Raw genomic sequence first — 26,449 nt, forward strand, 5'->3', positions numbered from 1 at the left:
TAATACCCAAAATTGCCTGAATTGCTGTGTCCGTCATGAATATTAATACATGTATATATGTTTGAGAACAATCCTTGTTCTTTCAGCTTTATTTCTTATTTATTTTTTTTACAAATCTCTCTGCTCACAAGGTTATTTTTTTCACCTTGACGCCTGGTGCCACAACATTCAAGGACAGAATTAATCCCTGGAATTCACAAACCTCAAACGTATGTGCTCTAAACACAAAGTCTTTGATTCCCTACAATCTACTACGTAAATACTCCCAATGTCTTTGCTTTTGTTCCCTAACTTGACTTGAGCGGAAAAAGTGAAGGTCTGTCCATACAGTAGTTCATATGAATGTTTAGTTTTAGTTTAGTTCCACTTTTAAATAAATTTTATGTTGAAAGTGTTGTTTTTTTTCTTCTACATAAAAACATATTTTTGTCAATGGAATTCGTCAACAGAATTTCGGGTCGTGCACCATCAGGAACATTAACGTACGGATCGATCCCTTCATTTGGTTCGGTTGTGTAATGACTGGCTGTCAGAATGAGATTTGACCTCCTGCTCTGTTTGCTGTGTTATGGTGACCTGGCACTTAAATACACCATGGTTATTGATTCGGCTGCATCTTTAACTTGTTTATCCTTTTTGAAAAAAGAAGGGGAAAAAAAACCCTTCCCACTCTTGTCCTTGTGTCCAATGAGTCCAGTTAGATTCCTGTGAGGAAAGTGGGGTAGATCAAGAATCAAACAGACTGTTTTGCAGAGCCCAAATGAGGGCGGTTCACGAGGTGGGTGAGAGATCGTGGCAGATTTGAGGAGTTTTTCCTTTATAATATTTGGCTTTTTGTTCCCTTCTCATTTCCACATTTATTTCCAATCTGATGCAGATTCTCAGATGGCTTCAGTGATCTGCCCACGGGTAGACTGATCATATGTCACACTGGATATTAGATAACAGAATAATAAATATTCAAATGGCGTCTCGTAGGTTGTTGATGGGTTTTCTTTCCGTGCCACCAATAACTTTTATTATAACAGATCACTGAGAATAAACGTTGAAGCTGTTTAGGAATCTCTTCCTCCCTCATGCGTTGGTGAAAATGTAAACGAGGTAAAAAGGGAATCTGAGTGCAGTATTTATCAGAAATATTTGTTTTTGTTCTCTTGTAGCTTGGTGGACTGAATCTCAAGGCAGAAAGGGCAAAACTGAAGTAGTCATCCCTCCAAGTTGTCTGACAGGCTTGATTGGAAAGAAGAGACTCGGAGGGAGAGAGGACAGACTGAGGGGAGAGTGGGAGAGCAGCACTCCTTTCCACTCCCCCTCCCAGCAAATGGGAGAGCAAGTCTAAATCATGTTGCTTATCAGTGCTGCTCTGCTGTGATGTTGCTCAGGCAGAGCAGGCAGCTGTGCAGACCAGTCCTCAGACACAGCAGAAGCCCAGCGTCCTCAGAGCTGGAGACCCTCTCCCCTCCACGCCTCTCTCCCTCACCGCGTGCCCCCCTCGCTGACATGTATCCCGAAGAGACCCGGGGCTCTGGAGGGGTAGCCACTGTGGATTTCCTGGAAGGATCATACGATTATGCCACCCCTACTCCTGCCCCGACTCCTCTGTACAGCCACTCCACCCCTGGCTACTACTCTGCTTCTCTGGACGCCCATGGACCACCTTCAGATGGCAGTCTCCATTCCCTGGGCAGTGGGCCGACCAGTCCTCTTGTGTTTGTGCCCTCCAGCCCTCGGCTCAGCCCCTTTATGCATCCACCCAGCCACCACTATCTGGAAACCACCTCAACACCCGGCTACAGGTGAGGCAGCACAATTTGTCAACAAGTATAAATCACTACTTTCATGTCTATATTGGAATTGGAAGGAGTATTTGTAGCCCCTGAATTTATTAATAATTCAGGTATGTAATTGTGAACAGTCAGTTTTGTTTGTGCTGGAGTTCGGTGATTGTGCAACTGATAAGAGAAGTGCAATCAAAACCTCTCGCAATTGTTTATTTAGCGCATCTCCTTCAGCTTTCTGTTTTATTCTGTGAATACAATCGGTAAGTACATACAACATCAGGAAAACATTAGATATGTTATTTCCTACCGTTTGTGTATACTCTGCTGGGATCACTTGAGTTTGGCCAAATTTAATGATTTTTTTCATCAATGAATTTTGGCATTTGCATTCAGCTGAAGCTTTACAAAGGCCTTATAAACAAAACATAATTATATAATCACATTGTCATTTAATCTCTGGCTTTATACAAAACATGAGCATTATCTCTATAGAAAGGATCAAGCTTTGTCCTGGTTTCTAATTCCAGAGATTAAGGACTTTGTCAGGGACCTTGAGGAAGGAACAATACGTAAGAACAACAGAAGTACACATACAGATTGTTTCCTGCCTCAGGTGGAAAATAGAAGTCTGCTCTAGTAGTCATCAACTATCTTATTAAAACCAGTGAGCTCTGCTAGGATCTGATCTGTAATTTACTGTCCTACTTTGGTATTTCCTTTGTTTCCCCTCTTTTCTTCCAAAATTGTCCAGATGTGTTCTCTGCTGCTTAAAAAAAAAAAAAAGAAAAATGTTATGATGGTCAGCATTTTATTAGCATCACACTTGATATTTCTCCTTCTGAACCCACTCGTGTATCAGATTAATTATTCATGACCTGTTGCAGATCCAGTCATCAAGCAGTGTCCAGAGAGGACCAGTGTGGCACCCGTGATGAGGCATACAGTGTGGGAGAGTTAGGAGCTGGCGTCGGGGCAAGAGGGTTTGAGATGACGAAGGAGACGCGTTTCTGCGCCGTGTGCAGCGACTATGCCTCCGGGTACCATTACGGGGTGTGGTCCTGTGAGGGCTGCAAGGCCTTCTTCAAGAGAAGCATCCAGGGTGAGTGGCCCCAGGGGTCTTGCTGCTTATGGTCGGTGGATTTCACAACGCTTCTGTTTTTGAAGGATTGCGCATCTCTCTGATAGCTTTCGTTCAGGTTGAATATGTAGTGCACATTCAAGACACTGCTAAGTTGGAGATGTTGTTGCTTATTTAATATTGTTTTTTTGTTCCAACTGCCCTGGAAAATGATCAATATTGATATAAAAAATGCACTGAAGCCTAAAATGGTCCAGTCATTGCCAAACAAAAGAGCGAGAAGACAGATAATACAGCTCATCAACTGTTATATTGTGAGACCTGTTTCATAACATTACTTTTTACTGTTATTATATTCAATTACGAGCCACTGGCCATTTGTCCAACTGCGCACTAGAACTTCCCCTCTGTGGTGGCTTAGTCATGTTTATGACATATGATGCTGCTGCACATTGATGCAGAGTCTTTCATCGGCTGGTCATTAAGAAACAAATAGTCTCCATGGCAATGACAAAGCCAAGATGCCATGTTTTAATTTTCCTCATCTCAGATTCATTTCGACTGGGAATAGAGTGTTCCTGGCTACTAAATAACCTAAATCTGCAGTGAACACTGGAACGAGGGGCTGACAGTAATAGATTTTCTTCCATTTCAGGTCACAATGACTATATGTGCCCAGCGACCAATCAGTGTACTATTGACAGGAATAGGAGGAAGAGCTGCCAGGCTTGCCGTCTCAGGAAGTGTTATGAAGTGGGCATGATGAAAGGAGGTGAGTGGACGCATCAGCAGAAAGTAGATACTTCAGTTTTTGCTTAGTTTCTTTTGGGAAATATCATATGACGTTTGAAAGTTAATCAATTTTCTTCTTGTTTCTCTGGATGTTTTTGTTGTTTATCTCATTTTTTTTTATGATTCAAATAGAGCAACATATCATTTCTCCATCCCCCCATTAACCTGGTTAAAAACTAAATGCCCCAACAATCAATCTTGGATTGTTGTAAAACCACTGGTACAGATCATGAGAGAAGCGGTGGATGCAAATTAACTTGAGAGTAACTTTAACGTGGCCTTGAAGAGATTTCCTCTTAAGGAGGACAACTACTGATTAGTGCACACCCACATTTTTGTTTTCATACTTCTTCAATGACTTGAGCCTCCGTATAATCTGCACAGTGGTAAGAACAGGATATGGAGTGATGAGCGAGCAGAGGACAAAGTCTGATGCTTTACGCACCCATGCCTGTAGTATTTGTGTGCGTTTGTGTAGCTGCTTGTTGTGTTAAAGGCTCTGTTGTGTTGTCAAGGTGTGCGCAAGGACCGTGGTCGTGTTCTGCGCCGTGACAAACGGAGGACTGGCATTGGCGATAAAGTTGGTAAAGATGTCGAGCAGAAAGCCGTGCCCCATCAGGAAAGCAGGAAACGCAGCAGTGCTGGTGGCGGAGGAGGAAGGTCTTCGATGTTTAACATGCCTCCTGATCAGGTAATAGGTGTGGCAACAAAGAATAAACATTTATAGCAGGTTTCATGTTACTCCTGCCATCAATTTAGTTGATTTTCCAGAAAAATTTGAATTAAAGGAGCCCTCTTTTATGCATCATCTCTTTTGTGAGAATTAAATAGGTGCTCATTTCATTTTTTTTGCTGGTTACATGTTATTTCCTCCTTGTCCTCAGGTGCTCCTCCTGCTCCAAGGAGCTGAGCCGCCGATACTCTGCTCCCGCCAGAAGCTGAACCGACCCTACACTGAAGTCACCATGATGACCCTTCTCACCAGCATGGCTGACAAGGAGCTGGTGCACATGATTGCCTGGGCCAAGAAGCTCCCAGGTATGACCAAATAAAGTAGCTTTGCAACAGAGACACCCCAACAGGAAATGCTTTTCTTTTTAAATTGTCTTCAGCAGGATAGCGTCAACATTTATATGGTGCATTTTACCATGTGATCACACTCAAAGGTTGAGTCTGATCACACCACTTGGAACAATTTGGGTTGAGCGTCTTGCCCAGAAACATATTGAATGGGTGAGATGGGGGTGAAACCATCTCTCCTGCCTGAAGTGCCTTGGATCTTTCCAGTGTTTAATCAGTAAAGCTGTCATAGCCACTACTTTATTGGTTTACAGCCAACCAACACTGTACTCACCGGAGAAAGAAATTTCTATTACAGACACATTGTACAGGCTGTTGATAGAGTGACTGATCACTGACATTAGTTTGCCAGATGCTGCCTGACCTGAGTTGGGTTTATGAGCCTAAACCTTCAGAACACGCTGGGGGTCTGCTGATGTTCACGAGCCATTAGCATAAAACATATCCTGTCTGCAATGTGCTGAGTCGAGCCTCAGTGTGCAGCTTTCACTTTGGTCCAAAACAAATGAGTTCTCCTTTCAGCACCATTTTATTTGCTCAAAGATGTGCGCAAATAAGTTTTTTGCGTCTAAACGCAACGTCTAAAGTCAGGGAAACTGTATTTTTTCAAGGTTGATAAACATCAATGAGTCTTAAAGCCGGAGGGATGCCTTCAGGGGGCAATTAAATAGAATTACACCAATAAATATGCAAGTGCTATCTTACTCTATCATGATGTTGGTTAATTTTTGATAGTTGTAGCTGATCAAATCACAGCTGTGCAGAGATTTGGCTTCCAGATTATGTCTGTAGTTTTGGGCCGATGGTCAAAAACATTTGGCCAGACTGTTTGATTGATTGATCAGTCTGTCATGTGCTACAGGAGCGTCATGACATCTGCCATATGCCTCATCTAAACAAGGAGATATTTTCAAGAACTTGGAAACACTGCCTTTTTTTTTTTTAATCCTTCACAAAGACGTGATTTGCAACAGAGGCTCTGCTCATCCATTGCTGTCTATTTGACTTGTGAGGCAACAGCGAGGAGATGGGAGACCTTTGTAGTGGAAGTACACACACACACACATGCAGAGCCATTACAGCGACGGTAATTACAGTCATCACCTTTGAGAGGATTGTTTGGTCAATCTGCCGGCACCCCACAGAGCTTAAATGCAGTATAAGACACATCAACCTTTTGCATCTGCCTCCCCACCTCTCTCGCTCTCTCGCTCTCTCTACACACACACACACACACACACACACACACACACACACACACACACACACACACACACACACACACACACACACACACACACACACACACACACAGATGGGATCTCTAAGAGAGTTTGAGGTATTACGACCTTGTGCGTCACTAAAAGCCCAAAGACACACAGTTTTAATTGCAAGGGGTTCCAAACTAGGTACAGCGGGGTGACAATGGGAATGAATTGGCAGTGATTACATATGAATTGAGAAAGCTGAGTGCCAGCGATAAGGCTCCTTATGAGAACACAGAGATTACAGATGGCTTCGTTTAAGTAGCTGTTCCCTTCCTGATAACAAGGACGTGAATGTTTTTGTTTTTATGAATGGAAAGATAAAAATAAAAAGATTAACAGAACAATAACATTTTTATAACATGTCATCATTAAAAAAAATCACCACGACAAATATTCTCAAGTGTCTTGGCAACTGTGTATTGATGGCTGCCTGTTCATGTATGTGCCTGTCGAGCTAAATCACACATGTGTCGGGTTGTGGTTCAGGGGCTGGAGCAGACCATCCTCTGAAAGCAGGGTTGGGGCTTTGCTCCACCTGTGTGCCCTGTCCAGACAATGGAGCCTAAGTTGCTTCTGTTGGAGGCGGTCCACCTTGCCTTTTTAACTGTGTCACTGTGTGAATGTGTTTGCTTGAATTTCTAAATGGTACTGATAGTACAACGTGCCTTTGTACTGTTAAAACATGCTATAATAATTATTGAGGGTGCAAATGTTTCACACTGAAGGGCGTGAGAGACTTGCAGAACTTTTGCCATTCTGCAAGTAACACTGCAACTGTGACTGTGCTTTCATGCCACAATATAATCAAGTTAGAGTCAATAATTGGTGCGAAATGCATGTTTGTGGGAGGAAACTGCACTACTGAAGAAAATCTATACATGCTCATAGAATTCACTCCATATAGGAAGACTCCCAAGCCCAAAGTACTCAAAGTAAGGATATCTTAGGATAACAGAAGAGTGCAAACCACAATATGACAATGCAGCCCACTTCTGAACGTACCAGCTCCTCAGTTCTCCACGCCCTTAAGATAATAGGAAGTTGCTGAGCTATTGATTTCAAACCTGGTTTTACATTGGAAAAGCACTTAACGAGGCCACTTGTCAAGAAAGTCACATACTTATTAGTCTCTAACCAGCAAACAACACTTGCACCTCACAACCGTGCAAATTTCCACCAGTTGACATACAGTGTTATTACCCAAAGCTTTTTTTGTATACTTTTACAATTTAGTGTTTATCAGTGTCATATATATATTTGTAATTGTTGTTTGAAGTGTTTATTGTTGTACCATGAGTTTTAGACTGAGACATTTTCAATCCACTGTATGTTATGATCTGTATATATGCTATTATTAACAATACAGCTGAATAATGCTCATGTAAGCCTGTGAGACTGTCCAAAAATACTAATTATCCTTTGTCTGTGTGCAAGACACCAAGTTCACCTCACAAAGATGCTCGTCTCCGTGTGCGCTGTGCTTTTGCTTAGGCTTCCTGCAGCTGTCCCTTCATGATCAGGTGCAGCTTCTGGAGAGTTCCTGGTTGGAGGTGCTGATGATTGGACTCATTTGGAGATCCATCCACTGCCCAGGAAAACTCATCTTTGCACAGGACCTCATACTGGACAGGTAGAGATAGATGCTCACTGGAGTACCGACCTGACATGCACTGTGTAGATTTCTTTTCTGCTTTTATACTCCCTATTTCAGTTTCTTTTTTCGATTTGAGATTTGAGATTCTATCTTAAGAGTGGCACATCAGCATTGTAGATTTTCCATTTTACACCTTTCCAGCCATTGTGCCATCCCAACACATCTGATGCAGAGTGAAAGACTAATTACAGGTTCCCCGTGGGGAAGAGAGTAGCCTCTCTCTCGCCTAAAATACACAGACTTCATTACAGCGTTGAGCTGGCAACCAGGACAGAGATTTAATCAAACCCTCAATTCAAGGAATGACCGAAAACGGAGAATGACGGAGGGAGTGATGACGAGAAAGAGACAGAGCTAAAAGATGAACAGATGAAAAAAACACTGAGGATGGAGGGAGACATGGGTGTTTTCTGCTTTTCTGGCACAGCTTGTTCTCCCCATCTCCCCCCATGTTCAGCATAAACACGCTGGCTGGCCACAGGGTCCACCTCGGCGAGAAGGAGAGCAAGGTGGAGATAGTGAGAGGGATGCAGGAGACATGCAGACAGACAGAGCTTTTATCTTATGATGTGCCTGATGGTCCCATTTGATTCGGAAGTGTATTACAGCGTATTATCTCTAAAACCTGGCCCCTATGTGAGTGTCCTCACCAATTGGACATGATGACTAAAATGCTGCGGGTCAGGGTTGACACATTCCCTTGGCTCTGTGCAGTCCAAGTTTATCTTGCACTCCAGCCACTGGATATTATCCATCTTCCCGTCACTTTTCAGCAGTGCTGACAAATGGAGCGTTTCAGTGATTCAGTCCATTAGTTGTTTATCTGGCCACTCTGAATAGTTTGAGATTTTTTTTTTTTGTTTTCCCCTCTGGCAGTGCACTGCAGACTACAACTAGAGCTGTGTTTTGGTCAACGCACTGTGACTTCTGTGTTTTATTGAGATCATGCTTGACTATGTTGTCCATTGTAACCTTGACTTTCATTAAACAAAAAGCAAAAGATCGTGGTTGATGTTATCATCCTCGTGTTTTTCTTTCAGGAATGAAGGGGACTGCGTTGAGGGCATGGCTGAGATCTTTGACATGCTGCTGGCCACCGCTTCCCGCTTCCGCATGCTCAAACTCAAACCGGAGGAGTTTGTCTGTCTCAAAGCTATCATCCTGCTCAACTCTGGTAAGAAAACACGTTTGTGTGTGAGTGTGAGCCCTGCAGCGTCTGCCTATGGTCGTACTTTTAGGCGCCTTCTTTTGAAGCGCTTTCACAGAAACAGAGAGTGAGAGAAATGGCTGAAAACACCAACAACCTGCATCAGTGCCACTTCTCCAGTGAAAACAGAGCTCTCAAGAGTAATTATAAAAAAAAAAAAAATATATATATATATATAGTTTCGTTTGCCTGCATGCCATGTCACACATTTCCATCTCTGCTACAGAGACTAAATATTGAACATTGTCAAACTACACCCACAGAGGTGAAGCTTAGACGCATTAGGCGAACAGAGTGTTCCAGAAAGGCCTGTACCGTCAATACACCTGATAACTGTTCCCATGACAACATGAGACAGCACAGAGAGCCATGTTTGTCCCGGAGATTGAGATATTTCTATATAGGAAACTGAGAAGCCTCAAATACCTGAGGCTCAGCTGCTGGAGCAGGATGAACTTTTGATTACTGTGTAACTACAATGGTTTGTAGGCACAAATGAGTCAGAGCTTCGATCAGGTGAAAGTTAAACTTTTTGCCATTTTTCCACTTTTGTCATGGATCTGTCGCAAGATCAATAGCTTGAAAGCTGGTCCCAGCATTTCTGGAGGGTGTGTTTTCCTCTCAGACGAACTGAACTACTACTACTACTGTGTAACTCGTTTTTTCTGTCACTGCTGACAGGATGTAGCTTTTTAGGTTCATGACAGGGGTGTCAAACATAGACTGTGGGCCAAAACCAGCCCACCAGAGGGTCGAATGTCACCCCCCCCCCCTAATGACATCACAAAGTCCTAAAACTGCCTGAGAGGAAACAGATTTTTTTTCCAACTCTAATCTGCAGAGGATTACTGTCACCAAGAGAAAATGCTCCTTAAAGAAAAATACATTAGAATTAAAATGAGTTCATCATGTGTAGAATATTGAAAAACTACCAGAAATCAGAGAAATAGAGCTTTGCACCCACATACTAAGTTATCACAGCTTCCAGGACTTCCAATCAGAGACCAGCTTCACCAGCATGTCAGACATTTCTTACAAAAAACCCCAGTAACCATAAAATCTGAGTAAATCAATCTAGTAGTTAAAGAGTTTTAATTGTTCCCAATCGGTCAGGTGCCTTTTCCTTCTGCACCGGCACGATGGAGCCTCTTCACGACGGCGTGGCGGTGCAGAACATGCTGGACACCATCACCGATGCCCTCATACACCACATCAGCCTGTTGGGGGTCTCGGCTCAGCAGCAGTCCAGACGACAGGCCCAGCTGCTCCTGCTGCTCTCACACATCCGGCACATGAGGTAAACAGTGCATTTGAAAAGCCCTCATTTGTTAACAACATAATAAAAGTCACAAGACAACTGTTTATAAAGTGCACAAATCAGTTATATAGTCCTATTAGTAGTAGTGTAGTGGTTGATTTAATTCTCCTAATGGTCTTTGTCTGTGTAGAAATGCCCGATGTAGTTTAGCAAAAACTATAGAAAACTCAATTTTCTTCACAAGAAGCTTCGTAGTTCATTTTGAGTAACGAGCAACTAAAAAAATCAGAGCACCGTTAAAACATTTAATGCTTTATTTGTTATTTATAAACTCACAATCATTATTATGCTGACTGAAATCTTTTGAAATGTTTATTTTCTGTTGTGAAAATGATGGCCTCTGGTTTGGAGAAAAAAAGAAAAGGAAAAGAGGAAAGCATCTTGCCTGATGAAATATTCAGATATTTTCAGATATTTTTTGACTTAGAATAATAAAATCAAAATTGAAACTATTTCTGGTGTGGCTTAAAGGCCCTTGTAAAAAAAATGGAGAAGGGCTTAAAGCTGAACAACACATGAAAAGTGAAGAAGCCAGACTAACATGTCGATTCAAATTTTTCTGGCATTTGCTGTGCTCATTCATTGGTTTAATCTGGACCAGAGCCTGCTGTTTTTATAATTTCATATGGACATGTATTCACACTAGACGCTACAAACGTTATCGTCTTGTGGCAGAAACAGATATTACAATACATCACAGGGCCGGTTGATACTTCTCCTTGTAGCGTCTAAAATTACCCTGCAGCTCCTTAGACAGGCGCCTATGAGTGGACTTCAAAATGTTGACACCTCTTTATCTAACTCAGGGTTACACACACACACACACACACCAAATGCATGGAGTTTGGACAGTGGAAGGAAACTGCAGTACCTGGAGAAAAGCAATGCTGGCACAGGGACAACATGCAAACTCCACACAGAAAGTCCCAGTCTGCACTCAAACCCATGATCTTTCACTATGCCGCATTAACCACCACACCACCATGAAGCTCATTCATGAAAATAAAAGGAGTGAGACGCGTAAAGCTCAATGGAGCTTATAAACAGCAATCAGGAGTTTTTGTTTTTTTTCTTTTCTTTAAATTATTAAGACACAAGTGCCTTCATTCTGCAGCAACAAAGGAATGGAGCACCTCTACAGCATGAAGTGTAAGAACAAAGTGCCTCTGTACGACCTGCTGCTGGAGATGCTGGATGCTCACCGCCTGCACCGACCGGTCAGACCGGCCGAGTCCTGGTCCCAGGCTGACAGAGACCCTCCCTGCTCTGGGCTGGGGGACAACAGCAGCAGCAGCAGCAGCAGCAGCGGCGGCGGTGGTGGTGGTCCTGGTTCTGATCCTGGTCCTGGTTCTGGGGGCAGAAACGACTCCTCCTCAGTGGGTTCCAATTTGGGTCCTCGGAGCATCCATGAGAACGTGAGCAGAGCCTCTTCAGGTCCGGGGGTCCTGCAGTTTGGAGGGTCCCGTTTTGAATGTGCCCACATATTGTGAGAGGAAGCACAGCGAGCGGCAGCCCAACGTCAAAAGTGGTTTTTATGAATGACGGGTGTAGTCCAGCGGGAGAGGGGCCTTTGTTTGGAAACAGAAAAAAAAAAAGTACTATTTGAATATATTTCATGACGGAATTATTTATAAATGAAGTGATTTTATAGCTCCCAAGGGAGAAATTACTTCTCTGAACAATCAGAGAGTCAGTGCTGTTAATCTTTCATTAAATCTGTGTATTTCAGTCAGCTTCTCAGTATTACTTATTTTTCTGAAGAAGGGTTGGGTTGCATGGCGGCACTCTCTCAGCTCCAGAGACACCAAATGATGAGCAGCTCATTTTCCTTTGTTGCAACCAAAGTGCACTTCCTCTTAAAATGAAGGGGCTGATGGGCATTATATCTTCACCCGGGAGACTGACAACCCACTGATAAAAAATTCACTTAATTCATGTTGTGTTTAAATTTCAACACTGGTTTAGGCCAAATATAGAAAATTCTGTTTATATTTCAGAGAAAAAAATAAGATCAGATGAAAAATCTAGCAGGTTGTTTTTGGTGAATGCAACTTAGGTTTGAATCCCAAAGCGCCGACAACACAGAGAAAGTGGGGCTTTACTGTGGGGTAACTACAAGTTATTCTGAGCTTTTTGTGCAAAGGAGGCTTTTCTTTGTGTCTACTTGCACTAAATCTTTTCTCTGACTTTACGTGTTGAATATCCGTCTGTTCTGACTGCCAGAGAGAGACTGAGAGTGATGTGCAGCTCGATGACCTGCTTTTATTTGTTCATTCATATATTGACTTATTGATTTAATGCATGTTCAGTTTTGGCTTTAAAAAAAAAAAATCATTATGTGGCCTTTAAGTGACTGAGACAAAAGGAAAAACTGTCAGGGTTAGGGCCAGATCATTTCTTCTTCGGTTGCTTTACACAATGTAGCCCATGAATGTGACTGTTTCAGTTTTGAAACTGGGCCCCAAGAGTTGTTTACACCTTCTTCTCTGTCTCATCAGCAGAAGAAATGATGAACCTTCAAATGCATATTTACTCAAGGGAATTTTCACATTTCATCATTCATGCAATTTTCGGTTTTGTTTTGTTGGCTGGTCTTTTTTAATTGTCGTGATTTTACATCCGCTGTAATGGTGCAGAAAGACCTATAAGGTTCAAATGTCATTCATACCTCCGCTGAAGCGATTCAATGGAAATGTGTGCCAAATTGATTTTCAAAAAAACTAAAAACACACCAGAAAAATGGCATCTGCAAACCATGCTCGACAAATTTACCGATTACAGAGATCATTTACTAGATGTGCAAGTTAAAACCTACGAAGTGAGTTTCTAGTGAGGAACAGCGTGGCGTTATTGGTGACTATGCTATAATGTCGAGTCAATGCTGTAGAGGTTGCCGGTCCGCCACACTCACTAATTACTAACAACCGTGGACTCAGCTATTCTCTTCCTAATATCTCTTAGGGTATTATTTGCACACCTTAAATTATGAGCCCTGTTTTTAGGTTGAATTCAGCCTGGAGGTTGGAAATTAACTTTATCTGATCTGATTTCGGTCTGAACATTCAGACTTTAAACTGTTGTACCAGTGTGACTCAGCCTGAAGCTGGACACACATGGATGACAATGTGCAGCATGGTGGGACGTGTCCCAGTGCAGAGACGTTTGTGAGGATGTGAATATTTTCTCTAATGAAACGCTGCCCGGGTTTCTTCTCTTTAGGGATCTAAAATATGTCACATTTGGTGCAAAACGGAGAGAGAAGACCAATTTACAACCAAACACTGGTGATTAAAGCATCATTTCAAATAACATGTTACCAGTGCAGTGGCATTTTGATACAGTTAATACTTTATTTGAATTACAAAGGCTAAAACATGTTATTGTTCAGTGTTCTTTTGTTGATAATGGAGTTTTAATTTTATCTGTGTGCACATTCCAGGAATTTACATTTCATTAAGTGACAAACTTGTGATTTTAAGTCTCATCTGAGCCACTTGGAAATGTGTTCAAAGCATCCAGACAGGGCCAGAATATAGGATTTGGCCTTTTGAGCTTTTGTATGTAAATCAAGCCAAACCTGACTGTGTTATTTGTTTACTGTGCATATCTAAAATAAAAGCCTTGATCACAAACATCTCTGCTTCTTTCCCTTTCATGTGAAATGAGGTCAGAACACACAAGTAAATACTTCAGGTTTTATTATTTGCAAAGAGTATTCTTCATGAAGTTGGCATTAGCAAACTGTACATACATAAATAACCATTTTCATATTCTTTTTTTTTTTTTTTTTTTTTTTTTACAGATTCAGATGCCTCATCACTGCAGAATAATTATCGCAGTTATTACAAAGCGCACTACTGTGTCGCAGCAGTCTACTAAAAACACTACCAGTGATTGTTTGGCTTTCTTAAAAGCAGAGGACTTCAGAGTGCATGCCCAAACAGAAAGATAAAAAAAATAACGGCCTGTACTCAAAGGCATTTCAAACAATAATATACAAATCAGTTGATTTTCTTTTTAAAACAAAGAGAGCGAGTCCTTTTTTTTTTTTTTTGTGTGTGTGTCTGTGTGTGTGATTTTTTATTTTTTTTTCCAGACCTGCCACGGTCGATTAAATACTAAAAATAAAAAAAAACTTAAAACAAGACTTGGCTTTAGGGAACAGAAGTGGGCCGTCATGGCTGGAGGGCTTTCAGTGCAGTACCTTTGACAGCGCTCGCAACAGTGCTAAAAGTTCTGATTTTTTTGCTTTTTAACATCAGCAAAAGGCTTCGTGTCCAAATTCAGGATGGCTCATTCGAAAGGTGTTGAGAAGAAAATATCAGGCTACACCATTTCCGTCCTTCAAAAAAAAAAAAAAAAAAAAAAAAAAAAAAAAAAAGCGCTGGTGTGTGGCTTCAGTCATTTTGTCGGAGCAGATCTCCAGACGTGTCATTTTGGAATGAGAAGTCTTCACGCCTCAGACCGAACGAGGTGCTGCTGGAACCGCGAGTCTACGCTACAACGTACGAGTACAACGTACCACACTCGAGGTGGTGCAGCAGCTTGATCAATGCGAACAGCCGATTAACTGATTGAACACGAAATAAATAGTAGCAGCACTGGATATCATGGACAAAAAGCACGGTTGACTTTGGCTCCCAACATACAGTATATAAATAGTGCTTTATTTCTCGTTGATTTCACAGGTTTCTCCAGAAACCTGTGAAATAATATACATATTTAAGTTAAAACAACATGAAATATTTGGAGACGTTGGGGGGGGTTCCAGAAAAAGGTCCGTTTAGCCTGGAGGGTGTTTTTTTTTCCTTTAAAGGGATGAGGTGATGATTTCGGGAGTGAGTGTGCAATGTTAGTGAGTCTTCATGTCGCCTTCGAATCACTTCATGATGCGAGTCACCCCCCCCCAGCAGGGGAAGGAGCTTGTTGCTTTAGGGCACAGGGTGAAGGAAGAAACATTCACAGGAGTCAGTGGAGAGTCCTTGGCAAAGTGGTAGGTAGATTCAAACTTGGCCGCTCCCTCATATGGGCGGAGGTCCGTTGGTGTAGCGCAGCATGGGATGGAAGGAGCGGGCGAAGTTGTTGGCGTGGTGACAGCTGTAGTCCTCCTCCGTCATCGGCACCAGGCAGGCCAGGCAGATGATGAGCAGGAGGAGAAGCTGGACGGGGAGAGCGGCCCTGAAGACCCGCAGCAGGAAGGACGGCTCTTTTGAGGAGGACGTGGAGGAGGAGGAGGCGCCGTCTGAGAGGTCAGAACGGGAGGAAACGCAGCCAGCGGCGGCGGGTGATTTGCTCCGGCTGCAGGAAGAGGCAGACAGGAGTTCAACACGGCACATCTGAACCCGCTACAGTCCTTTACTAACCCCTCTGTGTGTCGTTAGTAGTGAAAAATGCTCCAACTTTGTAGCCCAAGAAGACTCCGACAAGCACTTTGGGAGGCGATTACTATGTTAACGTCACCAAATCTAAAAATCTGATTTCATTCTTTTCTGTGTGACTGTTTAGTTTTGACGGGGGGCATTTTTCACTATTTTCAGACAGCTGGAGAACTAAAAGCCATGAGAAGGATAATATGAGCCAGCAGTAAACCTGCTGCACAAAACACGTTAGCAAACGACTAAAAACTAAACACACACAAACTACTCAAAAAAGCAAGGGAATATGTTTTTGGTATGATATTTCTTTGTTGTCAAAAGAATTTTTTGGCATTAAATTTGACACCCTATGAAAGCACGTTTGTTTCCTTTTCAAATGGTGTAAGGAACATGCATTTGTGGGATGATCAAAGATGAGTCTGTGGATTACAACCATTAAAGAAAAAAATGCTGAATTATCTGTGCCAGTGACAAACATCTAATATGTCTTGGATTGTATACAGACAGAGACAACAGCAAAGAAAAGCCGTTATCATTGGCTGTTACCTTCATGGGCACGAGTCATATACTCACCTCTGCCGCTCATCACACAAATGCATGGTCCCACCAAGTGTGGCACCATTTAAAAAGGAAATAAGCAGGCTTTTCCATGGAATAAGTTATTGCTGGGAAACATGGTTTCAACAAAGAAATGATCTGCCAAACACAGATTCCCTTATTTTTAGTGCCTGAATTATTTTGGAATAGAACGAAAGGAAAAGAAAACAACATCAGAGCTAAAACAAAATCGATCGAGAGAGTGAAAGAGGTGTAGACCTACGCAAACACACAAAACAGGCACAAAGTCACAGGCACACTAAAGACAGAGATCTAACCACGAGCATTTGCTGATAGTGGCTGTGGCTGACTGTGGAGGGGGGTTGGGAGCGGGATGGGGATGGGAGGGTGGGGTGGGGTGGGGGGTACTCTGGCTTCAGAGCCGACTATGTGAGAGTTCAATGCCACGCATCGCTCCAAACAGAAGCAGGAGAAATGCCAAAAGCCTCTCCGGAGATTTCCACGCTTGGAGCCAGGACTCAAGGGGAGGAACAGTATGTTCTGACTGCGGCTCATCCTCGCTGAGGCTGAAGGAGGGTCAGACACGCTGACATCCCTTCAGCCAGTTACAGCTCGTCCTCCTCCATCCTGCAGCGCTGCAGCTGCCAGGAGGAGGCATGCTCACATTGTGTGCGTTTCCAAGACGTGGATGTGATATTTTACTTCCACCCAACAAACCCTGGATTCTTTAGCGCCAGCAGCAAATGACGAGTTTCTGCTTCTTATACATTTTTGTTGCAGCACTCACGGGGAGACTAGTTCAGCCTTCACCAGGTCTGAGTGGCTTTTAATAGAAATCATATAAATGGGAAGAGAATCAGAGGAGGGCGAGCTAAAAAGTCTGGAAAGGAAAAAGCGGGAGTTAACAAAGGAGGAAGGACCTGCAGGAGGTTAATGCATCACATCCTGCTGTTGAGCTGAGAGCAGAATGAAAGAGGAAGGAAACTTGAGAAAGAAAAACACAAAGATGGCTGGAGGAAGGTCACTGCACTGCCATCTAGTGGGTAAGGAGGGTGCTACAAGGTCGCTCTGAGAGGAGAAGCAAAACATGTGACGGGGCAAATATTTCATGACGCCATTCAAAAAGCAGCAGGGCAAAGAGAAGCAGTAAAATAAAACATTTAAAGGAGAAAGGGAGCGGCCAAAGGATGGCCGCCCCCCACTCATTTAAGAGCTGACAACATGGTCTCTAGAATGAGGGAAGATCATGGAACGCTGGGTTAAGCTGTGAAGCCATCAATGAAAGCAGCTAATCATCGTTTAATAATGTCACATCTTTGAGCTTAACATGATTGATTGTGATTGATTGATTTGAGTAGATAAATTAAAAATCAAGTATCTAAGCAGCTTTGGTTCCATCATCATCCCGAGTTTCTAGAGTCCAGGAGAGAGGTACCTGTGGCGCGGGCCGCTCTCAGGATGTCCTGGGTGGGCCTGACTACTTTTGCCTCGGGGCTGAACCACGTAATGAGCAGGGAGGGGTAAAAGAAAGAAAAGAATGTTTCAGTCAAGGGCAAAAAAAGACAAAGCCTTAGATGAGAGAAAAATAAACAACATAAAGAGAGCCATAACATCGCTAGAGGAAGAATCATTGACAACCAAAGAGCAGCAACATAATCAGTGATGGCGATTGACTTACAGAACCAAGAAATCTGGCTTCTCAAGACTAAATCCTGACAGAGGGTATTCAGATAAAAAACTCCCAGAATTAGGTGTTTAACTATCAGTTACAACAAATCTTTTTATTTTCATGTATCTAGCCCAAAATCATCCATTAAGTGAATTCAGTGAAGTTAACACGAAAAGCCAGGTTTTCTTGTAATTTGTTGGCAGATCAATATGGTGTCGGGCAGCACAAACCTCTCTTGAAGGGGAGGAGGGAAGGATCAATCATACATCTTTACATGTTAGCAGAACAATTGCAAATGGAAAAACAAAACATTTGTATTGGTAGAATGAGAGGTGGCGATATCTCTGAAACTATCTGGGGGAAAAGAATGAAGTGTACATTCACAAGGAGACGCTGTCGGGCAGAGAGGCTACTGCCCCCTATTGGACGTTAATAGGAAACACATTACCAATCGTTTGCGGCTCTGGACTGTGGCTTCTGAACGTGGAGCAGCAGAGGCACAGACCTCTGATTTGGCTACAGGCAATGGTGGACAAGCCTGAAAATAAAAACAAAAACAACAATCCTCTTTACAATATTCACATGAGAAAATTATCGGAATTCTCTGATCGCTATAGTCAAGTATCTGACTGTAGGGTGGACATAATGACCCAGGTTGAAAATAAATCATAATTACTCACAGTGCAGTGAATGTTACTCATACTGAAGTACAAATCAGTGTTTGAGGAGTTTTGTATTCCACTGTGATATTTTAACAGACTTTATCTGAGAAATATGCTTTGTATGGACATATTTAGACAATGTAGTTGTACTCGAGTAGAGATCTCCAGGACTCTTTACACCGTCTGATGATGACATGCCGAGCAAAGACAAAGAATAATAAAGTCAATAATTCGGACCTGCTTTGTGTCTGCTGTCCCCATTCTCCTCTCCAGCTCCTCCAGGTCTGAGCTGACCTCTCTCTGCAGCAGCCTCAGCCTGTTCCAGATCACATGAACTTTCTCCTGGGCCTCCAGGCACTCGCTGCCCTGAGCCTGGATCTGCTCCGAGGGCTGCTGCTGCTGCTGCTGCTGCTGCTGCTGCTGCTGCAGAGCTGGAGGTTTGGTGTTGACCAGCAGCTGAGCTGACAACTCCTGAAGGGACGACACTTTGTGCTGCGAGTCCAACAGCTCACACTTGATTTGCTGAAGGGGAAATAAAGCAAACGTGTGCCGACGCTTTACTTTGTGGACCAGTTAGTATGAAGTATCTCTGACCTCTAGAGGAAAGACCCGTGGCAAACTGTACACAGAGGGAGCACCCACAGAGACGTACCATCAGTTTTTTGTGGTGAGTTCGCAAAGTTTCCAGATTTGCTCTCTGAGGAACAGGAACCACCTCGTTTCTCCTGCGGTCGATGTTTTCCAGCCAGAGCAGCAAACCGTGGCTCATCTCGTGGAACTCCTGAAGAAAAGTTGACACCTTAGTTTTTTTTTTCTTTTTCCCTGTTTGAAATGACACGTAAATCTACATATAGATGCACTGTTACGAGGGTCAAATACTCATTTAGATTCATTTGCAGCTCAGCCTGTAAACTCTTTACATGAAATCAAAATATCAGGATTTTCTAAGAGCCTGAAGATCATATAAAATGATACAAAAGTATCAGAGTATATGTATTTGGTCTTAAAGGCCCCAGTAAACAATATAGGAAAGCTTAGGTATACTGTTTCGGATTTGATTGATATTTGTAATTTTCAGTAGTTTGTGTGACACACATGTCAAGCTGAAGTTACATTTTTATTGGATGCGGAGTTGTTGAATATGTGTGTGTAGGATTAGTCATATGAAAGGAGACAATGCTTTACCAGAGAAAAACAGCAGTGAAAGTGACGTGAAAGATATTAAAATAGTACTTTTTTAATTTGTTATTACTTGAGATGGCTAAAGATCTAACTGAACAAGCTTATAGACACAAAAAAAATTTCATTACATGGGGACTTTATATAAATATTTATTCTTCTTTGAAAGTTTGGAATGAAGTTAAAATTAGGAAAATGTTGCTGATTATGTGCGTCTCTCATACCTGACACTGCATCAGTGCCCTCTGCAGCTCCTCCCTCCAGTCCTCCAGTGAGGCGCCGAGCCGATCCCAGCGTGAGTTCATCTCCTTCAGCCTGTCCCTCAGCTCCCACGCCTCCTCAGAGTCGGGCTCTGACTGGAGGAAGTCCGCACTGCTCAGGTTGATGGACAGCACCTCCGACTTATGGATGTCCAGCCCCTTCTGCAGCTCCTGAGGGGAAGAGGAATAAAGATTATTCATGCCAGCATGAACACATGTGGAGGGAGATATTATTTTTAGTGATAATAAACCATAAAGTGGACGAAACACTATAGTGCTTGAAAGCAGATAAGGTGTGAGCCGTAAAGAGAGGGGCAGGATTAGATGGAGGTGTCGGGACACAGTAGATGTAGGTCATTTAGTTTCAGAGAGTCTATTTATAGAACAGTGGTATCTTAGTTTACAGACATGAAATGCTGTGTGTGCTGAGTCCGGGTGACTAACACTGACAGGAAACGGTGTGTGCAAGCCAAGGAGGACAAAATAAAACAGGGCAAGTAAAACATCATAAAGAAAATAGACGGTAAGTAAAAACGTCACTTTCTTAATTGTTCTTTACACAGAACAGGAGCAGCAAAAATACAACCTTGAGTCTCTTGATCCTCTGCTGGATGGTGTGTATGTCGGTGCTGAGATGGAGGCCCCGCAGCTGGCTGAGCTCGGCCTCTGACTGACCCAGCCAGGCCCTCATGGTCTGCAGGTCCGAGATCAGCTGCTGCCACTGCTGCAGGTCCTGTTTTTGTTTGTGCTTCTCACTCAGAGACTGAGCGTGGATCAGCTCCCAGCGCTCGATCACACCTGGAGGCGGAAGAGGATACATCAATTATAAATAATGAAGCACAGGTCACACTGCATTTTCAGTGAAGAATGTGTGTGGCTTTTCCTTTTATAGATTTTCTGGGGTTTAACCTACCAGTATATTAAAATACCATGGAAAAACCTTTTGTTCATGGTACTTTAATTAAAACGGTGAAGCTCACCTATATTCAAGTTTCACTACATATAAACATTTTTATTCTTTTTTTCACAATTGTTTGCTTAAGTGCCATCAAAATCAAAAATAAAGTATTTGAGAAGAACAGAACAATTCATAGAATTGGATGTTTTTCCTATTTTTATTAATCAGAGGCCATAACCATCCCAATGTAAATTCACAAATTACTGAAAGATCTTAGTTTGGGATCAGACATCGCAGTTATTATGCATTATCTCAATGTAATACATGTGAGCGACGAACCTGCGCTCTGCGTGTCCTTGCTGGTGGGGTTGGTGAGTCCCGGGAGGTCGTCCTCGTCTTCGGTCAGCTCTCCCTCGGCTCTCTTCACTGCATCTATACTGCCGCGGCACTCTCCCATCAGACGCATCTGCGTGCATAATATCCGCTCATTGTATTTTAGATGAACAAAAAAAACAACAAACATTTGAATCAGGGGACGTTCATGAGAGGACATGAGAGAGACTCACGTAGCCCATGTAGGTGGAGTCGATGTCAGGGGTGGAGCGGTTGGCGGCGGCCTCTCTCTGCTGCAGGTGATAGCGTCCTGCACCCAAAGCCTGGTCGAGCTGCCTCAAGCTGGCCTCCAGCTGGCCTGGCTCACCTGAACGGAAAAGAGTCAAATTCTGTAAACCTCCAAGATGACTTAGACGGTTTTTATTTTCCATGCCGTTTGTGGTGGAATGATGGAGAGATGACATGCATTAGTCTGAAATGTAACATCATGACGAGTCACTGCAGACAAAGAAATCGGGGTTTCACACATGAGTGATGTTAATGCAACAAGAGCGGGAAACAAAACTAAACACATTAAAAAAGATGTGATGGTGCCTGAGAAAAGAAACCTTTGCATGCAATGGGGTGATCTTTGTGTTAAGACGGATAATGATGTATCTAGATGGTGTGACACTGAGCCTGGATGATGCCTCTGCCGGTGGCGTGAGGCTTCAAGGCAAAAGGAAAAGAAAAACGAAAACCAGAAAGTGTGATTTAGTTGATGGCATGCTGCTTTTAACTCATGCTGATTCATACCAGAGGAGGATTTCAAAGTGTTCTCAGTCAGTTTTATATAGGCTTCTGGGCTCTCTGGGATAACTACATCTGGGAAAAGAGACATATCACATAAACTACTTTAAAATGACCAAATATATTTGTGAAGACCTATACTGATTCAATTAAATGATTTCACTCGAGACTTCATTTATTTTTATTTTTTGACAATGATGTGGACTTTTCCTTTTCTGGTTCTTATATATTATTTTATAATGAGACAAACGACCCAAAGATGTTTAGGATTAAAAAAATATATAAAAAAATCAACTGTAAGTAGCATTTACATAAACACATATCTGCTTTTGAAGAATTCATAAAGTCATTCTATTTATGATCTTTCTGTTTCTCACCATAAGAAACAGACACTTTTATCTGGTAAAATTTAATCAATTAAAATAACCTCGTTACTATAATTTATGCTATAAAAATGTTTCAAGTACAAAAAAGATGGCTATTTCTATATAAATACCAAACTATCTCTATCTGTGAAACAATGTCATCATTGATATATTAATGCCTCTGCTATGTTCTTTGAGAATTATCTAAAAAAGGAATTAGTTGATTCAAAGCCAGAATCATTACTAAATATTAGTTGAAAACATTCACATATATGTTGAACTTTAATGTTGCCTGTAAACTAATTTCTTAATGCTCATGCTCAATTATTCATGTGAGCAATCAATCAAAATTGCAGGATGAATGAAAATTGATGGGAAAAGGCGAACGTGAAAAGGCGGGTAAAGTGGGACCAACCTGACAGCACGGTGGCACCTGTCCTCAGATACTCATCCTCCTCCTCTTGCTGTGCACTTCTTTCCCCATCGCCTCGCCTTCCAGGACTCTCCAGGTCTCTGCTCAGGTCGTAGTCATGGTCCCACTCCAGCGGGATGGAGTCCACGCTGGCCGGGGTGTCACGGCCCGAGCGGTCGGCCCGGATGATGGCCGCCGTCCCCGAGGCCGGACGGCTGGATGTCCGTGGCAGAGCCGAGTCGCTCCACTGGAACTCGGCGAGCTCTCCACCCTCCTCCATCTCCAGCTCTCTGTCTGAGCCATCCAGTTCATCGTCGACCAACTGGAGGGGAAACAATTGCAGAAATGTAAAACAGAAGGAGTGACACGAGTGAAGACAAGTGAAGGGGTTGGGGTTGCACCATTTCAAGCTACTGCATGCTAAGTGCAAGAGTGCAGCGTCTAAGGTTTTTTAAGGTAACCATGTGTGCTGCCCTGAATATTACCGAGGGACTGTCTTCTATTTCTAACCAGCTGTCAGACATGTGTTCTCACCATGTTGAGGTCATGGCAGATTGTTTGGTGTGTTATAACGAGTTTGATCTGGCTCCAGGAATAAAACAAAAAACAAAAACACAGACACAAAAATCTGTCTGGAGAAGAAGTACACAGAAAATAGCTCCATACAGTTTCTTCAATATTAGCAGATATACTAAGAGTTGCAACACAGAAATGCAGTTTTCATCACGAGTGTGTGCGTGTGTGTGTGTGTGTGCACTTTGACTCACAGGAAGACGTGTGAGCTTCTTGTAATATCTGTCCACGCGTCCAAACACCTCCTGACAGTACCTCTGGAGCTCCTCGAGCTCTTCCTCTATAACGGCCGCGTCCAAAGGTTCGCTCTTCTCAATCAGAGCTTCACCCTGCCTGAACACCAGCTCAATTTTCGCTGTGTTCAGATAGATCTCCTGCTGGAATGCCTGCACAAATGGTTAAACACATTTTATCCAACTTTGTACCAGTTCATATGTTGGAATAATAACTTTGTAATAACCTGAAAAATAAGGAAAACTTCAAGCCAAAATATGAATCTAGGAATGAAAGGAGCACGGTGATGTTCGTACCTTGAGCTGTTTGATTTTGGCCTGGACGTCACATTCAGAGAAATGCTCTATGTTGGTGAGCTGGAGGTCCATCTCAGTCAGCCACACGAGGATGCTGTCCCGCGCCGTCTCAAACTCCTCCCTCTGACTGATGAAGTGCTGTGAGAAGAACCAAACAAAAAGTATTAAGAGGAGTTTCAGAATCTTCATTATTTCCTGACGCAATCAGTTGTTGTTATATCGAACATGTAAACGATTGAGACATTATCGTATGAAAAACACTCACAGTGAAACAAAAAAACCCAACAATTTATGCTGATTGTATCTTTGGAAAGGAGTGGAATGAAATAATAATGGCAATAATCATGACAATGAATCATTTTGAGTGCCGAGCCATCAACTTTAGTTTTAATGTGAAAGTCATCAGAGTCCTAATGCAAACACATTGACCTAAACTACCTTAAGTCTGCGCAGGATGGCAGCCACTCTCTTCTGCAGGTGGTCCCAACGCCGGTTCCCATCATGCACCATTTCTCTGAGACGGCAGGAGGAGTCCGTGCGGTTCTCACGGGCCAAACGACGATACTGCTTGTTGATGAGCTCGAGCTGTGTGAGGCATTCCTGCACCTGACGCTGGAAGGCCTGTGACAAAACACAGACGCGACACTTTTGTCACTGCAATCCGACAAGCTGCAGTGATTCAATTTAATCTGCACGAGATTAGCGTGAATTGCTGATGCATTATAATGTTGAATACAATACATGTACTATGTTTCTTAGTGGAGGACTGGACAGGCGGCTGGAAATGGCCCAGACCAGACAGTCATCTCAAAGGAATTTGCACGTGCACGGTGACTGACTGCAGCAGCTGAACAGTCCGGTGTGAACGAGTTTCAGCAACATGACACCCGTCTTTCTTTCTCAGTTTCTCTTACCGTACCGTCACACTCTGTCACGATAGTCCCAGTATTTTGTTTCGCAGGAAAGGTTAAAACAACAGAGGAAAACCCATCTTCATTGTGGTCATCACTGTTGAACTGCTGACATACCTCAAACTTCTTCAGCTCCTCTTTAGCGACGGTATAGAGAACTCCAGAGGAGTTTGGCAGAGCTGCAGTTTTTTCAGAGGTCTTCAGCCAATCTGCAAACCTTGAGAAATCGTCCAGAAATTTCTGCCACAACCTCCACGTCTCCTCAATTCTGCAAAGACAATGTTGGTCGATGAGCGATAATAGCACTACAAATTCTACAGCAACATTTCAGGGATATTTTTGAGCTTCATCGATTGATCAGAATTCATCTGAGAGCGACTGACTTGAGCCTCCTCTCCATCGACATGGCGCAGATGTTTCTCCAGCGTCGGTCCAGCCCCTGGGTGGCCTGCTGGATGGAGTCGCACTCCGTCTCTGTGGAGCAGGCGTCACAGTCGTGCAGCAGGACTTCACACAGGTTCAACACTGACGCGACACCGGTGCTGTGCTTCTCTATGTCTCGCTGTAATTCCTGAAAAAAACAGTCAAAACAACAATAACTTCAATAACTCTCCAGGCTCTTGTCTCGTTTCATGATAACAGAAAATTATTTTCAACCCAGTACATTTGGAACAGACCCCTGAAACTACAGTAAATCTAAATGTAAGCCAACGCTGCAGCTCTGCAGAGGAAGGAGGTCAGCAGGGTCTCAGAATCCGGTCCAGATTTAGAGACGTATCTTGGCAGCAAGAGGTTTGCAGGAGATGTACGCATGAGTCATGTTTTTGTTTCCTCATGTGCTAGTGTTACTCATTTTCCACCGGCTCAGCTTGAATCATGTGGTTCTATGATCATTTGGTGTTATCAGTATGTACAATATACCTTCCAGGGTATTTCTGGTTGGGAAGGTGGTTTACATCTGAGTAATATATCATATATCTGCAGGATATCTGATTCTACTGATTGTGTATTTGCTTCCTTGCCTGTTGCTGGTTCAGCTTCCTCTGGATCTCCTTGTCGTCGCAGGTGTCGTAGACAATTGGCCTGGACAGCTCCGTCTCGATGTGAGACAGCCAAGATCGCAGGCTGCTCATGTTTTTGTCTAACTGCTGCACCGCCACCAGGGTCTCCTTCAACTTCTTCACCCTGAAACAGAGCCAGCGGAAGCATGTGAGGCGACTGTAAACAGTGCTGGACAGAAACATGTTGATGAACAGTTGCTCCGTCATAAAAGCAGCAATAAAAAAGTACCCACTGCAAGTTTAACTGAGTAATCAAGAAAATTATATTAATTGACCGACAGCTTTAATTTAAAATGTTTGCAAATTTAAGGTGCAAAATCAGTCTTTAAGTGTGAAACATTACATCATGCAAACTAAATATACATGTAAAATATTGATCATGTGTGTCAAAATGGTGCAAAGGAAAGTCACAACAAAATACAACAAATAAGTTATATGTGAATCCCTGGGACAGCACTACATGCATACTGTGAACGCGCACATCTGTAACAGATGCACTGCTCAGCTTCTCAGCCCAGAGGAGTAAAATGGCCAAGAGGAGTTTGATTTCACATCTGAGCAGATATTTTTGTTGAGGAGGGAAGAAACCCCATTTGAACTCTGCACACAACAACTGTAGGCCATTTTGGGTGTGCAAGCGCCAGACGTTTTCACACACTGACCATGGATGTATATTAGTCAACATGTTGCTCTTTA

At 42.9% G+C, this 26,449-nt stretch overlaps 2 protein-coding genes across 2 annotated transcripts in view; one reads left to right on the forward strand and one right to left on the reverse strand.

The window, feature by feature from the left end:
• Window positions 1-1,371: 1,371 nt before the first annotated feature.
• On the forward strand, window positions 1,372-13,807 carry esr1 (estrogen receptor 1; the record flags this gene model as incomplete). Its single annotated transcript, XM_080490052.1, has 9 exons — window positions 1,372-1,796; window positions 2,666-2,880; window positions 3,515-3,631; window positions 4,167-4,342; window positions 4,536-4,689; window positions 7,491-7,629; window positions 8,694-8,827; window positions 9,974-10,157; window positions 11,293-13,807. 9 exons carry the CDS (start codon window positions 1,372-1,374, stop codon window positions 11,666-11,668), a joined length of 1,920 nt encoding a protein of 639 aa, XP_080346178.1. The 3' UTR covers window positions 11,669-13,807.
• A 92-nt stretch (window positions 13,808-13,899) lies between these two features.
• Window positions 13,900-26,449, reverse strand: part of syne1a (spectrin repeat containing, nuclear envelope 1a) — a gene marked incomplete at its 5' end in the record, with an annotated part of 121,654 nt that continues 109,104 nt past the window's right edge. Inside the window, 17 exons of the mRNA XM_080490831.1 lie at window positions 13,900-15,476; window positions 17,547-17,605; window positions 18,229-18,318; window positions 18,680-18,964; window positions 19,095-19,223; window positions 19,846-20,052; window positions 20,468-20,679; window positions 21,119-21,245; window positions 21,346-21,479; window positions 21,908-21,976; window positions 22,682-23,000; window positions 23,446-23,637; window positions 23,782-23,919; window positions 24,220-24,402; window positions 24,810-24,960; window positions 25,076-25,263; window positions 25,715-25,877. Of these exons, the coding sequence (XP_080346957.1) occupies window positions 15,200-15,476; window positions 17,547-17,605; window positions 18,229-18,318; window positions 18,680-18,964; window positions 19,095-19,223; window positions 19,846-20,052; window positions 20,468-20,679; window positions 21,119-21,245; window positions 21,346-21,479; window positions 21,908-21,976; window positions 22,682-23,000; window positions 23,446-23,637; window positions 23,782-23,919; window positions 24,220-24,402; window positions 24,810-24,960; window positions 25,076-25,263; window positions 25,715-25,877 (2,923 nt within the window). The 3' untranslated portion in view covers window positions 13,900-15,199. The remainder of the gene's footprint in view (window positions 15,477-17,546; window positions 17,606-18,228; window positions 18,319-18,679; window positions 18,965-19,094; window positions 19,224-19,845; window positions 20,053-20,467; window positions 20,680-21,118; window positions 21,246-21,345; window positions 21,480-21,907; window positions 21,977-22,681; window positions 23,001-23,445; window positions 23,638-23,781; window positions 23,920-24,219; window positions 24,403-24,809; window positions 24,961-25,075; window positions 25,264-25,714; window positions 25,878-26,449) is intronic.

Source organism: Lipophrys pholis (genome assembly GCF_963383615.2).
Source record: "Lipophrys pholis genome assembly, chromosome: 21".
NCBI classification, from domain to species: domain Eukaryota; kingdom Metazoa; phylum Chordata; class Actinopteri; order Blenniiformes; family Blenniidae; genus Lipophrys; species Lipophrys pholis.